We start from the raw sequence: 25,347 nt of genomic DNA, 5'->3' as shown, positions 1-25,347 counted from the left end.
TGTCTAAAGCTTTAACTGTTCCCATGAGCACAGTAGCCTCAATATCTCTGAAATGTTTGGAACCAAAGTTTGGAACCATTACCACTGTTCCTGGACAAAGAGAACTGGTGACACAGTGGCCTGTAACAGAGCTTATAGCTAGTATAGCTACACAGAACTGCAAGGACTACATGTTAATCACCTGGCGAACGCTGTAACATCCCTGTGGTGAAGCATGGTGGTGGCAGCATTATGCTATGGGGGTGCTTCTCAGAGTAAGAATTAAGGGAAGGAAGAATATAGCCAAATACAGAGAAAGAAGAAAACCTAATCTGAATGTTCAACACCTTAGAAGCGAACCTTTCCACACGACAGTGGCCTAAAAAAATTCTAAAACAAACAACTTAATACTGTCTCACGTTACTGCAAGTGTTTGACAAATGGGGATGTTTACTCAACGAGCCATCTCCATGTGACCTCAGAACCAAAGTGACAACAGAGGAGTTGTCAAACTGTCTGGTAAGAAGCAAGTAACTTAACCTCACATGTACAGTAAGCTCTTCCAAGCAACTCTAAAATGTTATATGCATACAAGGAGCCCTATTCAGACATCCAGCTCTACATGTAGACGGGCCAGCCATCAGGACTTTCCCCAGCAAGCCTGAGGTCACACCCAGCTTGTCCCTGTCCTTTTGTGACCTTCCTGTCTACAGTTAATATATTCCACATTAATAAAATGGCAGACGATATAAAACAATGTTGACACAACAAATCACAGCTGATGTCAGCCTTTTACCGTCTTCATAAAACCAAACACACGTTCACCATTCTATTTCTTTTTCACAGCATTTTTCTCTACTCCATTTCATTTTCTTTAAAAGTTTCATTTGATGTAAATCTAATTTGTTACAATTGAGTGATACATTTTGCACTTATGGACAGCGAAATACTACCTCTAAACAGTATTTCCACAGATATATGCGCTGATGAACTTGTAGTACCAGGAAAACAATCGGTGCCAAGGATCAGTCATTAGCTAACTGGAGAACAATGAGATCATCAGAAAATCAGTCAGATGGGAACTGCTCTTTGAGCACTGGCCTTAAGTCAGGATGATCTCATAACAGAGCTGTTCAGAGGCAACTTTATCTATTTATGCCAATGAGAGGTCTTTAAGTGTGCTTTTATTCGGCTCACACTTCAGATCCGCAGCTCCTTGCATTATACAGGATATTTCTAGACTTGATTAACTCACTGTATAAACAATTAACAGGACACTAAGAAAACAAATTACATCTATGGTGTACTTGTATTATGTTTCTTTTCCCCTGTGCCCTTTACTTGATTCCTTCTGGGCCTTTTAGTTTAGAAAAAGTCCCTGCTGTTTTTATGTAACAATGCTGCCACCACATGGTCAGGATGAGTACAACAACTTTGTATTTGTACAAATACAGTGGTTTTGAAAGATGTGATCAGGATAAGTTATATTCCTACGTTTATCAACATGAAAGACAGATTTACAGTATGTGTTAATGCAAACTGAGGTATGGTGTACATTTTTTTTTTTTTACCTCTAACACACAGTCAAGCTTTGTGTAACTATTTTAACTGAAGGTTGGAGGATGAAGTACACCACACTGCTTTTGTGTCTTGAATACATTCAGTGTTTTTGCTTTATCTTTATCGCACCACTATCTTTCATCGTTCTGGAATCCAACGCATCTCTCCGGAGCAATGTTTTGATTCAGTATTGTTGAATTTCATTGAAACCTCTGTCTCAGCCCCTGCAAAACCTGCATGTAAGTTAATCACCTGATCAACGTCTGACGCATAACTGTGGTTTCATCTTGTGGTTACTGACACAATGATAAATGTCAGTGTCACATTCAGTATACTATGATAATGTACATGTCCCTGAATCCCGGACTTGTTTTGGGCTTGTTGAACCCGGGTTTACTATTAATCTCCTCATCAGATATACAGCAAACATGACACAAAATTAAACAAAAACATTTTATAAAACCGTTTTAATTCATGTAAAATGTGAATGAGGTTACAAGTATCAAATAGCTGTTTTCTCATGGTTACTCCATATAGTTCATTATTACTAAACTTTTAACATGCTGCTGTAAAAATTCTACAAAAATTACTCATACAAATGTGGGTCTTGTATTTGTATCATTAACTGTTAATAGCAAGTGTATGCATAATACTGCATAAAAACAAATGTGTATCTATACTAATCAATTGTACACTCAAAATACTGACATTTCAAAAAATCTTCTCTGTGCAGATTTAGTGCAGAAATTAAATTTACACTTAAATATAAAAAAATACTTCTAAACGGTGAATTTAGGCTCAAAATTGTGCATTAAATATCTAATTTAATACAACATTGTAGCATTTTATATAAATAATTACCATAATATTGTACACCTAACTGTTCTTAGACAGGAAGTAGGTCTAAAAACTTCCTGATTGTGTTGTTCTGTCTCAGTAGGTTATACTGTAATAGTGAGGACACTAGTGTTGTTGATTGTGTGTGTGCGCGAGCATCTAAAACTTGGCTTCATTAATGACAGAAGGTCCTGCCATGCTCCCATCCTGGCAGTCGGAAGGTACCTATCAATCAAAGGAGGCATTTAAATTAAACAATTTTATAGATTCAACTTCAGAAGTCTTCTGTCTGTAGTTAGGCCTAATGATATAACTAGCTCGATCCAAAAGAGTCTTAGAAATGCAAAAGTGACATTGAAACTGTAAACACATTTGTACTTTTAGGCATAGAGACTGTCTGTGATGTCAAAACATTTTTCAGAGATCACCACGTGATAAATAAATTTTGTCATAAGGTGGATTTCTGCTGGAACATGTCAAACCTGGTGCAAGAAATCCATTTGCATTTGGCTTTATAGAAACAAGTCAGGTAAGTCACTAGTCAATGAAGTAATTATTTCTAAAGTAATATTTTTCTGGGAAATACTTAAACCTTATAAACTTCCATTTGAAAGTGGCTCTCATTTTAATGTGGTTGTTGTCACATATATCAGGTCCAAAGGCCATGATTGGATTAATTATCTGATTCAGTGTCAAAATTAGCTGGAACAGCTGGTGAGGTAGTTGGAGGAAATCACAAAGTGAAAAAGAAATAGAAGAAAGGAAGAAATATGAAAAGATTTATATTTACATGATTGTGTTTATATTATTTAGTGATGATCTTGACAGAATAGGCAGGTTACAAGGCAAAAGGTAAAAAAGGGTGTGCAACAGGTGTGAGTGATTATTAACAGCGTGTGCTGATTGCTCTGTGCTCCTACCTTTGTGCATCTGTGAGTTGAGCTAAGATTTGATGAGATTTTTTTTTTGTTTGTTGTGGAAGCAGAAAGGTTTATTGATCAGGCTTGATACGGAGGAGTCTGCGCCTGGGAGATTAGCGCCGTCGCTCCGTAGTCTTGTTCCGACTTCTGCTCCTCTGCCTAGAAATACAGCTACTGATCACTTTTCATTCAGTGCTCATGAAGGTGTTAGTCTCCAGTCTGGGATGAAGTTTGCACTGACAGAAAATCATCTCGGTATTTTTTTAGGTTTGCATATTTCAGTTGAAACACTCTCACACCTGACCATCTACTGTCAGGTCAAAGCAAAGCAGTAGGTGTACAATGAACGTTCATGTTTTCTCTTGACTGTATGTTTTATCAACACTCATCAGTAGCTTCATCCCAGTGCTTGGAGACCCACCCTGGCATTCAAAATAACTTTTCAGATTTTTGCCCATGGTCCCGCCGTCAGTTGTTTGTTGTCGTCTCAGTTTTTGTGAGATAGTGATACAGCAACGAGATAAAACTAGCTGTATTATGAATCAAGACACGATAGGTTCAGAATAGGGGATGGGGTGCGGTGAGTGGGGTGGGGTGGGAGAAATAAAGGACTAACTGCTTATACTATCCAGACAAATGTCAAAAAGTTCATAAAGTATTAGTTACTTCACATTAATCATTCACATTACAACACATAATATTTTAAATCCATCACAGGCAACTTTTCGTAAACAGCAGATGCATTTTTTTTTGTTTCACATCACGCAGACACAGAAGATTGTTGACAAGACGCCTAACATGAAGCACGGTCATGCTGTTAGTTCGCCTAGTTCACCAGTATTTCTTTGCAAAATTGGTACAGACAAGCAGCACGACTGCATACGACAGACACAACAGGAAGCACAGCACCAGACACACTTTGAATGCCTCTCATCCATGCAAACGTACAACAAGCAAATGAGTAACTAATAAGTTTTCCACAGCCAACATATTGACTTGTCATAGTAAGAAAAAAGTCTTACTAATAATATCAACAATGGCTCTGTTCTCTCAGTGTCACAGCATGCAACTTTAAAAAGTTCAACTGCACATAATAACTGTTGCTCTACTGTTCATGACCAACAAAAACACAAAGCATTAAACCCCTTTACACTTACTGCTGCTGCTTTAGCTGACAGGTTTGCATTTTGTCTCCTTAGGTCAGACTTGATGAAGCCTACAGGGAAATAAAGACACATAGAACAGGTAAGGCCAGCATGAGATAATGATATAGCACGTCTGTTACAAAGAAACTGAAAGAATAAAAATTATGGTTTTTACATCTGTACATCCTGATGGTGTAAAAAATCCTAAAGGGCATGAATTTAGGAAAAAAGTTAAGACTGAAGATGCAATAATGGTGAATAACCAGTAGATGGCTTCTGTGCACATACTACAATCAAACAGTGGTAAGTACAATAATGTTAGTATAATTAGTATACTATAGTATAATTTTGCTAAGAATTTCCCAAAACTGTGTGGAAATAAATGCAAATCTAAAGAATATAGAATGGTGGGTTTAACTCAAGTCAAGCATCCAAACTTATCTTCAAACTTCAAACAGCTTGATTCTAATGAAATAAATGTGACTATTATGTTGGACTGAATGTTTTACAGCAAATTATGACCTTTGTAGCTGAATAGATCACTGAGAGCCAAAATTGCACGTGCAATTTACACTAAACAGGTGGAAGTTCAGTTGTGGTTTTCCAAAAAAAAAAAAAATCATGCTTTTCTTTTAAAACTGATGTGAAGGCCACAACGAGAAGTTCGGTCATATGTCTAAATGCTGAGTAAGTTATAAAAGACAGTGAGTCAGTCTGCTGACCTTTGCAGACACAAAACTCTTGGAGTTTTTTTCAGTTGTGCACAAAGTTTAGCGCTTCACTGACTAAAGTATTCTTAAGAGTTATACATTGCTCATAAAGACCAATGTGGCTTTACATTGGCTTAGGGGGTCAACTGAGGCATGACGTCTCACCTTCAATATGTGAAAATGAGCACTATTCGTGTATTTGCGTGCAACATTTGCAAACGTAAACTGACTACCTTCCGAGTGATGCAAATGCAAATTCTTGTTGTTCACTGGTGAGTCAATGAACAACAAAATGTACGTTTGAGTGAGGATGAAAAAACAAAATTAAGTTACACACTGCCCGACTTTCCCCAATCTTCAGCTTTAAGTAAGAGAACTCAGTTATTACTGATCCCTTTCAAAGAAATTAAAGAACTTCTAAAAGGTCAAGCTGTCTTCCTGTAAGAAGGGGACAACCTTCTTTATTAAATATATGCAGCAATCAAAACACCATTTGTCATCGTGTTATCATAACATTCAAACCTGGCATATTTAAATAGTGCTTCAGGTTACACACACTGAATTCTTGGAATTCAACATTTTCCTAAAGGAACGTTACTAAACCCGAGAAAGCAACAGTCACAAACAAATACAATTCTTTCTATTGTGGAATATGACTTAAAATCAGTAGCTTGCTATGAGTTATGACATTTCACAGTCAGAGGTCCTACCTGTCATTATTGTGCCGATAACAAGGAAGACACAGAGGAAGATGTTTCCTGCCCGTGTGCCATAAAAGTCGATGATCTTCCCCTGGCAGATAGTAAATATAATCCCAAACACCTGCACGTGCACAATATGTAATAGGTAAGTAAAGAGCTTGCAAAGCCTGAAGTGTTATAGTGTCACTACCTGCAATCAAGTATGTTCAACATTAGTTTATGACTCAATATTTCTGAGCAAAATTAATGCTATCACTTAATTTCATGCTATCAAATTTGCTGTTGTTCTGGGAGCTCTCGCATTTTTGCGTTTGTTATTATGTGAATAATTCTACAAGAACACCGAACAGTACTTGTGCCGAACAGTTGAGGAGCCCGGAGGAGGTTCCCTCTGACTCTGGATATGTCAGTTCCACTGCGAATTCAAAGCCCAGTGGTAGATAGCCCGTCATGAAGAACCTGGACATGTAAAGAGGAGCACAGAGACCCACAGTAAACCTACTGGTGAACACTTGAAATTTCAATATTTCAGACCGGCTTTGGCCGGTAGAGGATAATAGGACACATGTTCTGTTGTATCATACGTGGATGAAATGAATTTGAATCTAGTAAATGTCGTTGTCTGCCAAGGAATTTAACACTAATGCCTTTGTCGATAAATTAATGACACTGCTGATGTTATACAGGAACAAAAGGTTTTGAAAGTCATCTAATGACATCAGTTATTTTTCTCTCTTGATAGCAACAGGTTGTGTTTCCACTGAAGTGACATCAAGTGAAACTCATTCACAAGGTCTGACAGCTGCAAAACACATCAGCCTGAGTCAGTGCATACTGTATTTCCAGACACTTATCGCTGACATTTACGCAAGCTTCGATCTACAGTATGCTTAAAAATAACGAGAACATCAAGCAGTGGGCGTGATGCTTTTACGTTTTGTTGTTTTTAATGTCTATCAATACCTTTGTTTCTGAAAACCCATACAGAAAAATAAGTACAAAACAAGTGGGAGAAAGTTTGGGCATACTGGAAAAATGTTAAAGCAAAGTAAACTGAACACCAGGAATTCCAGTGGGAACGTTAAGCTATCTGCAGCTGATTAAATCTCAGTCTGAGTCACATAAATCTAGAACACTAGATTCTGGCATGCATGTGTAACCTGTAATATCTGATCGCCAGACTTACTAGAGTGGTATAAAATAATTAAACTGATATAAGGCTTCTATTCATACATATATATATATCTATATTAAAGAATACCCAAGTGCTCCAGCTGTGACGAAGACCACCCAGAGGTGTCCCAGATTGAGTGTAGCAGCATAGATGATCATCCCCACCAGAGACATAAAGTAGACTGCAAGGGTAGTCTGCCTTAAAAAAAAAAATGTAGAAGATACATTGAATTATACTCATAATTATCATCATTGTGATCAGTTGCTGTACTTTTTATTTTCATATTAAAGTGAGTGCGGTGGCAGACCACAGTAACTTCCAAAGCCGACTGAGAACTTTAAAGGCACCCTGTGGAGCTTTTGACGACTAGTGGTGCTATGGAGTAATGTTTTTATGAGTGGGGCTCTTCCTTGTTTGTTTTTTAAGCACATGCACACTGCTGAGAATGGGGTTGACGATCCACATTTGAGGTCAGGTGGCTTCACCGTTTAGCAGCTGGTGGCAGTAGCATGCTGCAGCGCGCAAACATAGCCAGCGAAGCAAGTCAACATTGATGCCAACAATGCAAATGTGTTATTACAGACACCAACTCCATTTACAAAAAAACAGAATATCTTTAATACTCACAAATTAATTAGTGGTACATGTTGAATTATTATTATATGACAAACGTTTGGAGAGAAAACCTGCAAGATATTCACAGAAGCATCCTTTCATTCATTGTGAAATAAGTATTGTCCATAGTGTACATATTTGAAACTGCAATCCTTTGCAGGTTTGCTAGTAATTTTGATATTAATAGGATGGGAAATCAGGCAAGTGTATAGTAATTAAAATATCTGTACTAGACACCAAAATGAGGTGAGACTGGTGGATGTAGGCACCACAAAAATGCCAACAATCTAGGTGAGAATTATTATGTCCTATTTATATATAAATAAGACAGTGGGGGGGCTCACTGTAGGACCACATAGGATGATCACGACTGTCCCTACACAGCCAGAGGCACCATGATGCTGGAGCAAGAGGTCAAAGAGAGTTTCTTGTTATTAGCATGATGCAGCTGGATAAACGGACACACTGTCCCAACACACAAACACAAGCTTTGTGAGGGAATAAAAAGAGAAGTGAGAATAAACTGAAAATCTGAGGAGTCAGAAACTCCGAGCTGTCAGTGAATCAGTCACAATGTTCAATTTTGCGACCTTTTTTGCACTTAGGTTTAAATAAAAGCCATGAGGACAAACTGCTGCTTCTGCGCTTCCCCTTGCTGACATTCGACTTACTTGTAGGTTTTAGTTTTGTCCAACCAAACACCACAGATCAGGGAACCAACCATCCCTGCGATGACAATGGTCAGACCAATCCTCCCAGCATTCACCTCTTCTCCCTTAATGGTCAAGAAAGACAAGGCAGAGGTTAGAGACCTTACATACCAAAGAAAGGGGACAGCAGCTTTTGAGTTTGTGCATTTATCCAGTATCACATCAACTTATCTCAACACATTGCACATAAAAGTCATGAGTAAACAAAAACCTTTTGATTATCAATGAATTAATTCCATTGAATTAAGTCCAGAGTACATTTGATTTATCAGTCTTAACAGTATAGTGCAACTGACTGATGTCCATTTACGTAATGTCTGGGTATTAAAGGTTACAGTTCAAGCTGGCAATATGTGGAGCTGCCAATTTTTGAAGCTGTGCAGTGTAGCTGCAAAGAAAAATAGCAAAATGTAAAAGCTGAACTGCCTGAAATTACATTTTCATAAGCTAAACCGGTAAACTACAGAATGTGTAGCCCTTATATCAGCAGGAACATGGGAGCAGAACAAAGTAGTGCAAATCTCTTATAATGCATCCTTTATGTCTAACTGTAAAGAGACACATTAGACAGGACTTACAGGGTAGTGTTCAATGATCATACGGTTCAGCAGGGTGCTCACAGCATAGAAACACCCCACGTTCAGACCTGTAGGTTCGGAAACACAGTAAAACAATTAAACAATTTCTGGAAAGAAAATAAATCTGTGAAAGCTGTACAATGTAAACATAACCACATAAATAACAGATTTTATCCTATTGGCATCAATTAATGTGAAAATAAGCTGTTACTTAAATGTAACTGGACACTAAGAGCCACAGCTCCTTAACAGACAGGGACAGGTGGAGCTACAGCCTGCAGGAGAGCGTGAGGCAATCACAGGTACATCTGAGACTCAAGGGAACTCTGCATAGTTATCTGGCATCCTAATAACTATATACAGAAAGACAAACATACATGCACACCCCAACAACACACTAATAATAGTCACATGTTTTTTGTCAGATGACATTTACAAATGAGGATGTAGTGTTTCCTGAAACTGAGTTGCCATGACTGGAAAATCTTGAACAACTCAACATCCCAGTCTCTCTTCACTTCATAGAGACGATCTTTGAGTCGCATCGATCAAATGCATTAGTTAAACATTGTCAGACTATAAACAAACTTTGGACCCACTCTCATCTATGTGCTCAGCTAAATAACTAAAGATTGGTGTGCACTTTTATGAGATTTAATAAGAAGATAAGCCCCGTTACACTTTAAAAGGAGAGTGCTGAGTCTTTAAGAAGCCTCAGCACTCTGCAGCGAAAGTGGAATATTAAATACTTAATGTTAACACTAACCATTTTCAATCGGACTGGTGGTTACAGTACCACAAAAAATATCACACCCACTTCAATAAATAAAAAATAAGTGTCTCTTATTATCCCACAACGTTAAAAACTGTTACTGAGGAGAACGGCGGTGGCTGACCGTAAGTGATGATGAGGAGAATGAAGGGCCAGTTGCGGAGCAGCCTGCAGATGGAGGCTATGTAGGAGTACTGCTCTGGTGGGATGCTACGAGCTGTGGCCTGCGCCTGAGTCGGGGGAAGTTCAGGACGCTCTTGGAAGACTGAAATAAAGAAAGACAGACTAGGTTAAACATAGTAAAGAAAGGGTAAAAGCAGCAGCAAAGTCTACACTCACAAATCTTAATTAAAATGCAAGTGTAGAAGTTTAGGTAGCACAAATAAATAGTGTTGAAACCTTCAGACTTGTATTCTAAATTATATTTAATGCACGTACCACAGCACAAATGAGCGTTCTGTATTCAAAACCTGCCAACCATGTGGAATGGGTCTTGTGGAGCATGCCTCGGCACAGTGCATGATGCATATTTCTCTACAGGCTTTCACTATGATTCTTAGGCTGAAGGACATTTGGCAAGTCAGACTGTGACCTTTTAGGGGAATAACTGTACCGACACCTGCATGAGTGTCTTTCTCCTAGGTGAAGGCACGTGCTCTCAGCCTTCATGGAGAAACACAGATGTCAGTCTTTGTGGTTCTTGGAGGTTGGCCAGTCTTTTCTCACACCAGCAAGCCCGACCCGAGGGTTTGTGTACAGTAACCAGCTTTCATTAATCCCACAACATTAAGCTGAACTTTGATACAGCTGTTTCATTAGTGGAAGTAAAGTATTTTAAACTATAACATAGTCTCAGCTGCTTTCGATTGCATGCACGGTCATTGTTGAAGGAAAAGTCTTTGGAGCCATCATTTTCTTCTATGGAATTTTTTTCTTAAGCACCTCTGGTGCCGATTTCCAATATTCATTTAACATCTACTCCTATTATGTCTTAGTTTAGACTGTCTCTGTGGTTAACTCTGTCAATTCGATGAGGAGAGAGCCACAGCCAAACTTCTTCTCTCACCTCTCTTTGCACACAGTTTATGCAAATCTCTAAATGCTAGGACTTTGTCTGCCCTGCTGACTCACTGGCTTGTTGCAGGACTACAGATGGCCTTGCCAGCAGGACAGCCCTCACACATGGCGTCTTGCATGTATGTGTGAGGGTGTGTGTCATATCATGAAACTACTGTGGCCAGCTGGTGTGAATTATCTTCCTGGAGTAAGAGCAGCCCTTTCTTGGTACCATCACACATGACTAAAAGTAGGAGAAAGTCTTTATGTTCTGTAAACTATATGTGCCCTGATGAGTAACAACATTCCAGTTTTTGGTTTCTATTTCTATTTCTATTTGGTTGATTTCTAGCATTTCTAGCTCCTGAGAAAACTACAGTGATTGTTTTTAGGAGGTAAAATAAATAACTGGCTCCAAAGATCTGAGGTTGCAGGATAATTACTGGGGTATAAAATAAGAAAAACAACTTTCAATGCATTTGTCTTATATTATTTTAGGGTTTAGGGACACCTTGCTGCTCTGTAAAAAGCAAAATTAAAACTTACTTCAACTCCAAAAGCCACACAATAAGATATTTCATTTATATTTCATTAATTGAATGTGTATAAAAACCTAAATTAATTCATTGTATCAGCTAATTTCAGTGCACCCCCTTAGTAAAACATCAACTAGTTTATATAATGTGTCAATTACTGAGCTTTAGAAATGCTGGTAGGCCTATTACGTAACCTTTGATCAGAGCCATAGCTGTTCACAGTTGTTTCCAATCTCTATGCTAACCTCAGCTAACCTAGGTTGTAGTTTGATCTGGTCAGCAAGAAAGAAAATGAGGTTTGTTTGTTTTTTTTTTTTTTTACCAAAATACATTTTAAGGTTTGAAACCACTAAAATAATTATGAGCCAGGCTCTTAAAATTAAGCACGCCAGAGCCAAAAATGCATGGATGGCAAAATGAACAGAGAATGAGCTGAAGTCTGCATTAAGAGGTGTAATTTAAACAACAGCAGCCTATAGTAAAGAACACTGACAGTTCAGTCCGTCTGAGCGTTGTGCATGGTCCTATGATGGAATGCTTTCACAAGCATCCTTTTGTCTCTCTAAACACTTACGAGCGCCTCCCCCCCCCCCCCCCCCCCCCCCCCACACACACACTCTCCTCCAGCCCTGCCCCATCACGACAACAGCTCTTTCATGCAGCTCTCTGACCATCTCTCAGCCCAGTGTTTTCTATAGAAAAGTACTGCCTAGTTAAACCATGGTTTACTATCTGCTGATCTGTGACTAACCACTGCTGGTATTAATCATCCTCCTCCTTAAATGACATGGCATATGAAGAGTTTTCTCATTGATAAAAATAGACATGTGCACAGTACAAAAACAAATGTTACTGCTTCTAACGAGGCTCCTAATGTGCAAATTGAAGTGATAATCTCTGAAATAATGTATTGGAAACAGAACGAAACAGACAGAGGGTCAAAATGCATGGTCAACTGTTATGAAAAAGACTACAACTAAGCATTTTTCTTGATGGCTCATTTCCCATTTGTCACGTCAAGTTATACAACTTCCTCCTAAAAGAAACTCCTTTTGTGAATACAGTACCTCTATTAGCAAAATATCAAAAGAATAACGTATACTGGCCACAAAATATCACTATTAATACTAATATGATTAGTATACTAGACCACGTTCACTGAATTTGTGCCCCTTCATGGGACATTTCTCCCAACCTAACTTGCACCACGATAGTATCTTTTTCTGTCCGTCCCCCCTTCAGAGAGGTTTTGTGTTGGTGTAAACCTGCAGGTCAGCACTTCCTTGCGTCCACTGAATGGTGGTTCTTGTCACTGTGCAAGTGTGCTGTAATTTTAACCTAGCGTTAGGTAAACCCACTGAATAAGAAATCCCCAATGGCCTGAGCAAAAGAGGTCCAGACAATCTGCTGCAAAACCTGAGTATAATGAGGGATCATACAAAATGTGGGGAAGTGGAGGAGCTTAGTGAATAAAGATTCCTTTCACTTGTGTTTCATTGAACACTCACAGAAAATCATTGGTTTTGCAATAAGTAAAATTTGTTTTGCTTTAATCTACATTTTATGTAAATTCAAAAACTGGCGAAAGTGCAAAAATCATTTTATCTTTCACAATCTAGTCATGCAGAAAGTTTCAGTTGTATCAGCAGAGGCACTGAAATGTCTGTCTCATAAACCTGCTGCTGGTCTACTGCGATGGAGGTGAAAGGAGTTTCTATCATCATCCACCTGAATTCAATTTAACAGTTTTTATCAAAACTACTTTCTTTTGCTGCGGTTGAAAGATAACCAAACCAATGTGCATTCGAGAAGAAGTAAGGATGAAATGTGAGAATAGTTATGAAAGTGAAATGAGCCTGTAGAAGCTATGTTCATCTTACGAAAGACAACAAGGATGAAGAGTACGGTAGCAACTCCTGCTGTGATGTAGAACATAATACTGATGTGGTGAGCCAACTCGTCCATGTCGTCCACGTTAGGCACCAGAATAGGAGGCACAAGGAACCCAATGGCAATACCCAACTGTAAGACAGTGAACACAAATGAAACAAATGAATGAAGTAGCTTAAACATTATGAAAGTGAATACACCAAGTTTCACATCATTGTTTTACAAGAGATGTGAAATCACAGAGACCAAAGAACAGGAAAGTTCTGCTTTTAATGCCTCTAAATACTAAATCTCCAACATATTTATGAAATCATACAGCACCAAGATATCGTTACTTATTTTGATGTCTTTTAAAATGCACTTTAATTAATATAATATTTATAATTTAGCATTATCAGCACATTTTAGGTATAATAATTGATCTTTAGAAGGAAAAGGGGGTAGATGAAGGTGCCTCTTGCTGTGGAGCTGTATGTCTCATCTAAAACTGTACAGGTTAAGAACGAAACCAACTTAGATAATCTTGTTATTATCTGTTACTAAATCAAGTTGCTATATGAACACTCGATCATGGCATTTGGCCAATTCGACACAGTTTAGAAAGAGCAATTTAAATGTAAACCACCAAATACACCAAGTGTGATGACGAGACACAGTTAACACAATTATCTCTGGACTCTCACGCCAAGACACTGGAGGTTCTATGTGACTATGCAGCCCTGGGTAACCTGCGGACAGCCTCGCTATGTGGCTGCTGTGCTAGAAATTAAATGATTCATTCTATGTTAAGACAAACCTGGTTTCCCAGAACTCCTATGGAACAGGCAGTTGAAACCTCTTTCTCTCCAAACCACACTGAGGCAAGGTAGGAAGGAATACCAAGGACAAACACAGTGGCCACTGAGCACACAAACTGGCCAAGGAAAGTCACTGGAAACATACTGGGGCTTGCACTACCAATTTTTATCCAAGCGCCAATACAGTTAAAGGCTGAACCAACAAGGACAACGTCCCGGATTCCCCTGTTGTCCAGAAGCCACAGGACGGGCAGAATAAGTGGAATGTAAGTGAGCAAGTAGATCATAGCCAGCCAGTCGATGGCCAGAGAGTCGATGTTGTAGAAATACATGAATATGTTGCTAATGATGCCATACTGCAGCCACATGAAGGCATTGCTGGCTGAGACAGCGCTGAAGAGAAACAACATAAACCAGCGCCGGTGGTAAAGTTTGGTCTCAGGATTAGGGACCACTTCTGCATAGTCACCACGCAAAGCCTGGATGTCCAACTGGGAACCAATGGAGATGGATCTGCCTAAAGGTCCTGGACACCTTAGAGAAGCGAGCCCTGGAGCGAGATTCTTTTCTGCCTTGGACTGTGGCCATTCTTCACCACTGAGTTCAGAATTTGCACGGTTGCCTTTCAGAGTATTGTTTTGCGGCATTTCAACTGTCCTAAAGAGGGCCCCTGGAACGTGAGAGGTGAGAGGTCTTAAGATTTCAGAGCTTGTGTCCCAGTAGCTCGGTGTCCTGAGTGCAAACTACTTGTTGGAGATGCGACCGAGTGAGAGGAGCTTTTACCAGTGTCCTTAGTCCATTCACAACTCAGTGCATGTGATTGCACTGAGCCCCTTTATCACATGCCTGTATATTTATTAGCTTCAGTCCTGTCATGTGACATTAATATAGAAAATCCTCCAGTTTAGGTAAACTTCTCGGACCAACTCACATCACACATAAAAACGTAAAGAGCCTAATACTGCCAGAAGAAGGTTTTCTTTTAAAAGGGGAATATTTCTCTGTTGAACTTTTCATTTACATCTCTTTTATAAGCTAACACTTGAATGTAAGGAAGGTTTGGGGGGGTTGCTGGAAGAGGTTAATGTTTCCAAGTCCAAGTCCAAGTTAGTCATCACCTACGGATCACTGCACTATCAAGGATAATACCTATAATTTTACACATAGATCAAAAGTCATTGTTTATGCACGACGTTTAAAAATTAAACAGCATGCCGACACAGTACATATTCAAAGTTTATTTTATGTCATTAAGAAATGCCTATCGTTTTAGTGCCAGCTATACTTGGAATTAGCAGTTAATCCCGACAATAAAGATTCTCATTGTGAATGAGAACTTATAGTGGTGGCAATAAATCCTGCAATGTGTTGTCTTTGAGATATGGCTTAGACTTATATACCATATTGTAGATGGGTGTGATGTGATGAAATGTGCTGATAAAGGTAATTCTGATGCTCTAGAATAACCTATGACATAACCAAACTGAGGGTTAATCTGTACAATAGTTTTACAATATAGCACACTAACTGGAAAAAGAAGGTTTGAATGGTGTGTTAAAGACTAAAACTAAGTTATGTAAACTGCAAGAATAATTGTGGAAAAGCTACTGACTGATGACATTTTAGTGACATTTACTTAGGGCTGACTCAAGTGTTGATTGTTCAGCATTTTTAAGTGTTAAATCTGATGTTTTGTAGCTTTACTGCACAATGCCAGTCTTTGCACTCTTGTGTTAATTAATTCGGATAAACAGGATAGAAAAGAAGCAGTTATTACGTATGTCAAAGTAAAATGAAGACCAGCGTGAGGGATTGTTATGTGTTAAAGTGTTACAAGTTACAGAAGATGCTGTGGAATAAATCATAACTGCACGTTTATCATAATAATAAAAAGATTCTGGTTTATTTATTCCAAAATGCATCACAACCTGAAGACACATCCAGTCTGTTTCCAATTCTTTGTTATACATTTATTTGGACCAGGATCAGAATCTGCAGAATAGCAGCTTTGCTGGAAGAATAATTTAAATCTGAGCATTAACTATGTGAACTTTAATTTATCCCTGCTTAAAGCTGGATCACCCTGACCATGACATAGCTGCATAAACCACAGACTGTCCCTATGGTGTTCGTCTTCAACTTCACTATTCAGTGATCAACACACATTTGGACCCAGTATTAGTTTGTTTCTATCAAACACTTTGTTAATATCCAGTAGTTGTTGCACTTTTTATTACTTTGTGGTTGATATTATGTTCATAGCTGAGCTCAAGTAGAGGCGTAGATAGTGTGAGGATATGTTTAACAAAGGAAAGTTGTTTTGTGTAAACTTCAGCATTTTAGGAACACAGTGACCCATCCTTGCGCTGAGGAAAGATAAGTGTCTTAGACATAGCATATTTTCATATACATCAGGATAAGAGGGATTGTTTTGTTTTCATCTTTCATTAACTTACGTCAGTGTGTCTGTTTGTAGTACAGGTATTCATGCACAATAGTGGTTGTGTAAATGTGAGTGTCTCTTTGCAGTTAGTCCACTGTTTGTAGCTCCCATTTATTTATTTATTCACATTCTCCGCAAACCATGTTGGGGATGCACCTTAGTCGCATGATCGTGCGTAATTACGCAAACGTGCCAAACAGATGTGAGGGTAGACCAGTAGTGGGTTAAATTGCGCACAAGAATGTGATGAGCAACTGGGTCCATTTACTCAGTAGAGAACCGTGTTTGCCTCCCAACCTACCTGATTCCCGAAGACCCCGATGGAGCAGGCGGTGGACACCTCCCCTGACCCGAACCACACCGACGCGATTCTCGACGGCATGCCGAGGATGAACACCTGCGCGAACGAGCAGGCAAACTGTCCCAGCAGTGTCACGGCGAACAAGTTGGGTCTGGCGCTGGCCACTTTGATCCATGTCCCCGCGCAGTTGAACGCGGTGGCCACCACCGCGACGACCCGGAGCCCCTTCTTGTCCAGCAGCCAGGTCACCGGGAAGATGAAGGGAATATATGTGAGCATGTAGATCATAGACATCCAGTCTATGGTGAAGGCGTCCACCTTGTAGAACTTCATGAAGATGTTGTTGATGATCCCGTACTGTATCCATTGGTAGGAGTTGCACAGTGAATATGTGCTGAACAGGAAAACTATCAACCAGCGGCGTTTGTACAGACGGGTCGGTTGCAGCGCTTCATGACCGCCCATTCGACTCCGTTCGTCGGCACACTGAGCCGGTTCTCCCGCCTCCAGCTTGGCATGGTTCTCCAAGTCCGCTTTAGTTTGGTCCACGTTTAGTTTGGTCTCTCCTAATGATTGTTTCTCGCTCATATTAAACTAAACTCTAGTCGATGTACTCATGGAGTACAAACTTCACACCAACGCAAACTAAACCCTCTCCAAAGCGTGTTCTGACCTTTCTTTCACATGTGAAAAGTAAACATCCAGCGCGCAGCCGACTGAAAGGCCTATAGCTTCATGTTTTCAGCCTAACTTACACTCAAAAGTTAGTTTCAAACCTCTGAATCATTCATAAGCATGAAGGCTATACAACTTCCAGTTTATGTGGCACTTTTAGGTCCATTAATTCACTTCCTCCTCGGGCTGAAGTGAGTTTGGAAGTCGAACTATCGCCTAAAACCAAAAATCATTGACAGATTATTTCATGAATGAACATGATCCTCTCAGATCTCTCAGTTTTCCGACTGTCAACACGTGTTGGTGCGCCTCCTATGACCCTCTACCCGGACCTAAAACCGCTTTGGGATCTTGAAACAAGTCGGTCACCTCAGGGAGGAGGGCGGAGTTTAGTTTTCTCGACTCTGTTTTGTGGCGTCAGATCAGCCTGTTACGCACAGATGTCTGACGTCGCAACAGTAAACGCCCAGCAAAGTCAGCGATTCCCTCTCAGACATGTTGCTGCTAATATGAATGTGGAGCAAAGTGAATTTGTAAAAAGATGCACTTTCTGTTATCACTTCTCTTTCAGCCTAAACATTTATTTTGGATTTATTAACTGAGGAATAAAACATGAATGACTTGAGTGAACAGTTATTCATACCCACATATAGCTGTGAATCTTTGTTTGTGCTTTGAAACATGAGCTCTACTCTAACTTTCATCTCTCATACTGGTAAACAGTGCCATCTAGAGACTGTGTAAAACATCAAGGTTTGTCTCCCGTCCCCTCTGTTATCAGCATCAGTGCAGACTCTGCTGAAACAAAAAAACAGTTAAGGAATGAATAACAACTCCCGGGAGGTCAGAAATGATCACCTTTGAGGCGTTACATTTAATAAATACATTTGCTGGTTGGTCTTTGCACATGTCACCATTAGCCTACCAAAAAACAAGACCCTTTAAATGCCCGTTCTTCACAACAAGCCGTTTCTTTTTGGTACATCGAAGCCTTGAGGATCTCGAATCTACATTCTGTTTGTCCACAATCAAATCTGTCGAAAGCTCCTGAGCATGATCAGTCAACATTTACACACTTAAACATATACACAAGACGCTCTAAAATGTGACAGGATGACAGAGTTTCTCCCTCATGACACTAAAAATGATCAATTGACAAAAATATTGTTTGAGTCACCTGAACATAGCCAGCAGTTATTGTTTTTTTTTTCTTCTCCCAATGTAAACAGAGACTGGTTCTTAATTCTACTCATCAAACCATTGACGTTCACAAACAGATCACTGATTTTTATCAGATAAACACAAATGGGTGAGCAGAAGCAAAATAAATAGTTTTGAATACTGCATCTCACAGTTGAAGTTCTGTCTTCATTTGGTAGACTCCATGATCAGTTTTGAACAATGACTAACATTTAAAAACACATGTCCAGTCAGTCTTCCCTTGAGGTCAGTCTTCTGTGTCACAGCACGTCTTCGGCTGTCTCAGTAGTCAGTGCTGGTAGTGTGTGATGTGCTGGTGGTGGTAGCTGCTGTGGTGAGGAGGGTAGAGGAGGTCGGGGGTCTGAGGAGCCAGGCCGGTGCACAGAGGTTCGTGGCTGCTCAGCACGGACGTCAGGTACTTGGCCTCCTCGGTCAGCTGCTTCACCTCCTTCCTCAGGGCTGCGTTCTCCTTCTCCAGATTCTCACTCTCCTGTCAACACAAAGACACAAAGACAGGACGTGTGTCAGCAGAAATGTCTTTCACTAGTGATAAAAGGTTCAACTGGACTCTTATCGGTGACTGGCCAAATGTGCCGCACAGTTTTCTGTTTCCACACAAATATTTTGTGCTTTAACATTTTACCTTTCTACCATTTTCTAAAGCACGACCGATTTATTCAGTCATGGTTCCCAGAGACTTTGGCAAACCTGATGATGATTCTGTTATTTTTAATAATGACATTCCAGCTGTAGTTTAGTGCTGCTCAGTAAATGGTGAGGATCATACTTGAAAGGATTGAGCTTAAAGCACAACTGTGGTGTTGTATGGCTTTACAGCACTGCTAGCATGGCTGCAGACTCTCAGTCCTGTTTCCAGAGTTGTGGCAGTCAGTAGTTTCCATTCAGTTCAGAAGGAGTGCGAATGAACATGTAGCTAGGTGATGTGTGCCGACATCACATCTACCTTCTGCCTTCAAGACCATAGTAACACAACAATAAATAAAAGTAGACAGCAGATGGTGTTCACTGTAAATGACTGCATATCATAGTCAGAGTCATACAGGAAGGAAAAAACACATGTAAAAATATAACTGTGGCATTATTTGAAAAATAGTTGGTAGTCATGCAGAACATATGCTGAAACTCAGGCAACTGATATTACTTTTTTTTAATACTACTTTTCTTTATTTTTGTTCAGAGTTGCTTTCTGGTAAATTGGTAATCTGAATAAAGGATTCTTATTTTTACACTGCAAGAGAACAAAAAATAACTTAAGTGACAAATGATCACTGTCATTGATAAATGATTCAGTTTTCAGATAAGTTATTTATTTTTCAAAAAATTTCTAAAGTGTATTAATACACATAAAATATCTCATATGAATTACCTAAAGTTCACAAAAACTGGCATGATGTAAGTACATTTTCCAAAACAAGGTTTCAGAGCGAGCTGTACGTGTGTAGTTTTTTTCTTCTTTGTGTGGGAATAGAAGGGGAGAAATCTTCCACTTTGGTAATGAAAAGGTCATCACATCATCACAGCATGGTCAAAAGATTATATTACTGAACTATGGGTCCTTACTGTCACAGAACCTTTGGGCAAACCCCAGTGCTTGCGTCACTTAGCCAAATACAGCCCACTGCTATCAGCACTTTACAAGAAGTGACTGCCTTTTTCTCCCCTCCTGCCCACGACATACAATTTCATGCTCACTTACACAGAAGAAAAAAAATACTACTGAAGAAACAGGAAATAAGCTACGGTGTCACAGAGAGGGAAAATTCGCCTTCCTGTTTATCTAGCGAGACGATGAAAGCAAAACCACAGACTGGTGTTCACTGTGACTCTCTTTCAAGAGATTGATATAACACACTTCATGGGAAGGAGTCTAATGTAATCAGAAACAATGGATCTGCTGCTGCCTACAATCTGGCTTTTCTAAAGCCTCAATATCTCTTTTTATCACCTGATAAAGTTCACAGAAACAGTTGCTCTGAAAGCGCAGTGACAGAGTAGAGTACAGCATAATTCATTCTTGAACGAGGAAGTCGCACGGTGACTGGATACGTGGTCAGTGTGTTGAAATATAGGTTAACGTCAGAAGTGGCACCATGCAGAGTTGGTGCACGCGAGACGAAATACTCATAATTACATCATTTCTGAAGAAATCCTCTGATTCATTCAACTGTTGTAGCTTCTCTTTGTGAAATATCTAAAAATCCAGATGTTTGTAGGTTTAATAGATGCTTGGTTATGATTAAAAGATTCATATTTTTCTAAGCCAAACAAATAGAAGCTGAAATGAAGGAGAGATCATTTGCACTGACTAACACCTGAGCACACGAAATGAATAAAGGCACAGATGAACAAAGCGGCTAGCCCCGGACACACTCCTGTTATTATATTCAGCGCTGCAGTATCTTGTGCTGGATTCTGCAGCAAAAAGGGAGTGATTGCCCACACGTGCTAATTTATTCCTTAAGCTTCTGCAAACACACAGAGCAGCTTCCAAGTGTGCAGCCCAACAGAAGCCATGACACATCACCACATGGTCAAGTAGCATTTTGTAAATATAGTACAAATGGTACATTCCCAGAAGCTGCACAGCGCATCATGAAACACCATGCACACAGCTACTGCAGGGTTAAGACCACATTTCATGGTGTTTGATTAGCAAGCAAGCAGTTGCTGCAGGGCCGCCACACTGCACATTCACCAGTGTGCTGTTGTACCATCATTTAAGGCTAAATATTGAGATAATAACTTTGACCGATTGTCATTGAATCTACCATAGATGATCGGTTTTGTAACCAACATTACAACACTGTAAGGCTATTACAAAACACTGGTTGTCAGGGTTTTAAATTTAGCTTCTTTAAGTATAATAAATAAATCCTGTGTTTGTACTACAAAAATGCACAGCAGTACAGGAGCAGTAGTTTAGCATGTAATATAATATATGTAATATAATTGTCTGTTTTGTGTCTCTTGCTGAATTGGTGTTGCTTTTGATATGTGATGTTGGTGGATGCTGCTGAGAAAGGTCTCCTCACCACGTGTAAGCTGTCAGCCTTCTGAGTTTGCCTCATCCTGCTCTTCTGAGCAGCAATCCGGTTCTTCTCTCGCCGCATCACCTTCTTCGCATCATCTGAGGAGCTCTGACAAAATACAAATACCTTCAGTTAGAGCGTGTGCAGTTACATAAACACTGAGTAACCTCACATTTTGGGCACGGAGAGCTTACCGAATGTGAAAAAGTCACTTAGCTGGAAGCTTATTGATTGAGATTAGAAATGGAAGTGTTGTCTGTTTCAATGACAGTTTGACAGATCATCGGCTTAACATTACACCTAATGCAATGGGCTGGGTCGGGGAGTGGCTGAGTCATCGGTTAGGTATAACGCACACCCTGTTTCATGTCCTGAGCACTCGATTTTCTTGGTATCGTAATAAGTAATCCATTTCAAAATGCTGCGTCAGTTGTACATCAAAGAGATAACAAATTAGCTAACGTCTGATTTGTACATGAAAAGCTCTAAAAACAACTGATGCTGCTGGGAAACTGCTCCAGCCACACAAGGCGAAACTCCCAGCTTAATGAGAGCGTTTGAAAGTTTTATTTCCAGAATGCTCTTGAACAAGAAAAAAGGAGCAACAATGTGCTAGAGCCTGGCACACGTGAAACTAGACAGCACTGAGGATGATGGGCAGTGTCTCACATGGACACGAAAACTGTATTTAACACATTGTCTGTTCCTAACAGCTCTCAGATCATTCACAGTTTGAGGACGTGCAAAAACAAAGGATTCCCACAACTTGTGATGAATTGTGCTATTCACAAAAGCCTACACTTGAGGCAAGTCATGCCTCCAGCCCATGTGTGCATGTGAAACACTCTGAGAAACTGTGAAAAGAGCCAGCAGTGGCAGAACTAGTGTGTCCTTAACACACTGTGTTGCTGCGCACCGAATATGCATGACACATTGCAACCTATCAAAGATTTAAATAAAAGTAAGTTCACAGGATGTGTGTTCAGAATGTACTTCTGAAAGCTTTAACCATACACTTGGCAATCGTCAGTGAGAACAGGATGTAACCAAATGATAACCGAGACAGTAAATAAAGAAAAAAGAAGTGTACACTTACCGGCCTGCTTCCAGGTGATGGGGACTTGTAACTTGTGTCATTGCTGTCAGAGCCCTGAGCCATAGCCAATTGCGGCGACTGAAACCGTGTGTCTTTGTCCACTTCTGCTTTGTGTTTTTGAGTATGTGTGTGTGGTGTGTGTGAGAAAGAGAGAGACACACAGAGAGAGAGAGAGAGAGTCCGTGTAGCAGAACGAGTAGCTGAGAAGAACTTGGCTCACCACTTAATGAGTAATGAATGTCTTTCTTCCCTCTTTTCTTTCCCTTTCTGTCACTCCTCCTTCTCTTTCACTCTCTCACGCATGCTTTCTTCCTTTATCTCTCTCTCTGTTTCTGTCTCTCTCTCTCTTTCTCTCTCTCTCTCTCTCGCTTTCTCTCTCCGTCCCTGACACACATACAGTGTGTGACTAGCTGTCTACCTAATTAGCTGTTTCTGATGTGGCTTCTGGTAAGAATCTGGGTAAGTTGCATTAGACTGGAAGTCACATGTCTGATGGAAAGTTAAAGCACATAAGGTCATCTTAAAAAGTCCAGAGAAATAACATATTGAGGGTTAAAGCGACAATGAATAAACATGAGAGGATATATAAACGCACAGATACAGAACAGTTACCCAATTGCCTACACATGAAAATATTTTTATGGTTTTATGGAGTGTTTGGTAGTGGTGCAATCCCCATTACACAATGCATACATTTATTTTAAAATACACTACAAATACAAAAACAAATACGAATACAAACCTTGCTGCAACCCATTTCCCATGTGTGGTTATGTGGGTGTGTGTGGGTGTACGTCTGGGTGCATGTGTGTTAGACGGGCATCATGGGCATTCCCTCCTCCTTTTGTTTTTTTTTTTTTAGCAGCTACATATGAAATCATGTTTCAACAAAATCTTCTAGAGACAGTGCATCCCTAAACTCCACATGGATGACTGGGTCATGATCATTTACACACACTTCGTGGTAATTTCCAGAACTGTACCACGCTACTCTTGCCTAACCAACCAGCTGCGCTAAGGTGAGGCAATGTCAAGGGCATTGAGAAATACTCAAGGGGCTCCCCAAAACCCCACCTAGAAATCCCTCGCTGTCTTTCACTGTAAGTGACTGTTGAAGTGTGGGGAATCTTTTAGAAAGTGTAATTTTTGGTTAAATATTCCCTAAATGTACATTTTGGTGAGGGGGATGAACATACTGGAAACAAAAGAAAAAAAAATCTGATCTCAACTGGTACCTTTATGGCTGAAAAAGCCCAATCTTCTGTGATGCCTTTCACACATACTGATGCTTCAACGCCCGACAAAAATTCACTTACAAATCAAAAGGTGACAACTCTAAAGCTGGCGTGCCCTTTGCTCATGTATTATTTTCATGTTTGCCCCCATCACGAGGTAGCATTTGGTGGTGCAAGAACAAGATTTTCTTGTGAGAAAAAAAAAAAAAAAAAAAGAATCAGGACCAAAACAGATTTGCTTGGCAGAACAGTCCACCCACACAAAAACATGTTCTCCCATCACAGGAATTTTGAAAAGCTTGGGCAAGGGCAGACATTTCTAATACTTGGCATTTAACGCTGTCCAAAAGAGTTGAGACTGTAAAAAGAAAAAAGAGAGAATGAAGAGTAAAGCTGATTAGTCAAATTCTGCTTTAAACAGAACACAGTCACAATACAGTACAAATGCTGAGAGTCGGGAAAAGCAAATCTAGGGCATGGCTTTGACTTAGTATGGCCCGATTTCTATGTTTAGTTTATCTCTAAACCTTAAATGACCTTTAGGCCGGGGTGAGTCTATAGGGGGGAAAGTGGAGGCAGCTGCCCGCTATGTATTGTAGGGTATGCCCCCCAGCTGCCCCACGACTCTGAATCATCATTTAAAGTGAAGTGTACTGTCTGAAACTGTATGCTGTCATCTTGTCCAGGTTTTCATTGACAAAGAGGCTGCTAACCTCAAGGTGATCAGATTAAAAGTAAAACTCATAATAAATTAAATAAGAATGAATGCAACTATTCCAGTGTTAAAGTCTCTTTCAACCCCTTCTGCCCTCCGCAAAAATATCACTTTTAAATAGATGTAATTCAGATTTCTCTGGTAGCTTAATGCATACAGGGCATGTTACTGCAGAATACTCTCTTTGAGTCTGGCTTGAGACCTTTGACCTCTGTCCTCCCATATCTGCCTTCTTGCTAATACTCTACTTTTAAAAGACATACAATTCTTTTCTATTACATTTTTTCTATCCTTAAAACAAAGATAATTATTCCTTACCATTTCTGATTTGTTGCTCAGTGTAGAGTGAACGGCCCAATAACAGCTTATCAACAGTTTAAAGATGTAATCTTTACTTACACAACAATCATCCTAAGGAAGATTTTGTAGAAGCGGCTGCTGATCAGATAACAATTTGCATGAATTTTAACCACTGCTTCAACAGCAGTCTTCGTCAGGCTGCAATTACTTGGAAAAACCTCCAAAAGCCATTTAATTAGATAGAAAACCGACGTGCTCAGATATGTGGTCTGTCTTCCTTGGAAACAACTGTGGGAGGTTTCTAATAAGCAACAAATTATTGAGGTGAGGTGAAAAATCGAGGTGAAAAATC

General features: G+C 39.7%; 2 protein-coding genes across 6 annotated transcripts; both read right to left on the bottom strand.

The window, feature by feature from the left end:
• Positions 1–1,978: 1,978 nt before the first annotated feature.
• flvcr2b (FLVCR heme transporter 2b) lies at positions 1,979–17,766 on the bottom strand. 5 transcript variants are annotated; one of them, XR_003297571.2, is made up of 11 exons: positions 16,725–17,765; positions 13,174–13,315; positions 9,826–9,966; positions 8,930–8,997; positions 8,313–8,416; positions 7,114–7,224; positions 6,206–6,311; positions 5,862–5,973; positions 4,454–4,512; positions 3,297–3,455; positions 1,979–2,601 (listed from the first exon to the last, which is right to left on the bottom strand). XR_003297571.2 is itself a non-coding variant. In XM_026341389.2 (10 exons), the coding sequence occupies exons 1-10, from the start codon at positions 17,310–17,312 to the stop codon at positions 2,536–2,538; spliced, it is 1,497 nt and encodes a 498-aa protein (XP_026197174.1). In that variant the 5' UTR covers positions 17,313–17,766; the 3' UTR covers positions 1,979–2,535. The 5 variants fall into 5 exon arrangements, 4 of the variants coding, with proteins under 4 accessions (XP_026197174.1, XP_026197173.1, XP_026197176.1 ...); XM_026341389.2 differs by lacking the exon at positions 3,297–3,455 and having other exon boundaries at positions 16,725–17,766; XM_026341388.2 differs by having other exon boundaries at positions 1,979–3,455.
• A 477-nt stretch (positions 17,767–18,243) lies between these two features.
• On the bottom strand, positions 18,244–23,031 carry batf (basic leucine zipper transcription factor, ATF-like). Its single transcript, XM_026340737.1, has 3 exons — positions 22,746–23,031; positions 21,653–21,757; positions 18,244–19,089 (listed from the first exon to the last, which is right to left on the bottom strand). Exons 1-3 carry the CDS (start codon positions 22,806–22,808, stop codon positions 18,889–18,891), a joined length of 369 nt encoding a protein of 122 aa, XP_026196522.1. The 5' UTR covers positions 22,809–23,031; the 3' UTR covers positions 18,244–18,888.
• Between the last annotated feature and the right edge of the window lie 2,316 nt (positions 23,032–25,347).

This window comes from Anabas testudineus, chromosome 24 (assembly GCF_900324465.2).
Source record: "Anabas testudineus chromosome 24, fAnaTes1.2, whole genome shotgun sequence".
NCBI lineage: Eukaryota > Metazoa > Chordata > Actinopteri > Anabantiformes > Anabantidae > Anabas > Anabas testudineus.
This window is presented reverse-complemented; position numbering and strand designations above follow the sequence as displayed.

What these genes read in the sequence shown, in the direction of transcription:
- flvcr2b (XM_026341390.2), bottom strand. Translation starts at nt 14,627, where the DNA reads ATGCCGCAAAACAATACTCTGAAAGGCAACCGTGCAAATTCTGAACTC. An exon ending in GACAAAACTAAAACCTACAA is followed by an intron (nt 7,225 to 8,312) that starts GTAAGTCGAATG and finishes TTTTTTTTTAAG; the next exon opens with GCAGACTACCCTTGCAGTCT. An exon ending in TATCGGCACAATAATGACAG is followed by an intron (nt 4,513 to 5,861) that starts GTAGGACCTCTG and finishes ATTTCCCTGTAG; the next exon opens with GCTTCATCAAGTCTGACCTA.
- batf (XM_026340737.1), bottom strand. Translation starts at nt 22,808, where the DNA reads ATGGCTCAGGGCTCTGACAGCAATGACACAAGTTACAAGTCCCCATCA. An exon ending in CATCACCTGGAAGCAGGCCG is followed by an intron (nt 21,758 to 22,745) that starts GTAAGTGTACAC and finishes GTATTTTGTCAG; the next exon opens with AGCTCCTCAGATGATGCGAA. An exon ending in AGGCTGACAGCTTACACGTG is followed by an intron (nt 19,090 to 21,652) that starts GTGAGGAGACCT and finishes TTGTGTTGACAG; the next exon opens with GAGAGTGAGAATCTGGAGAA.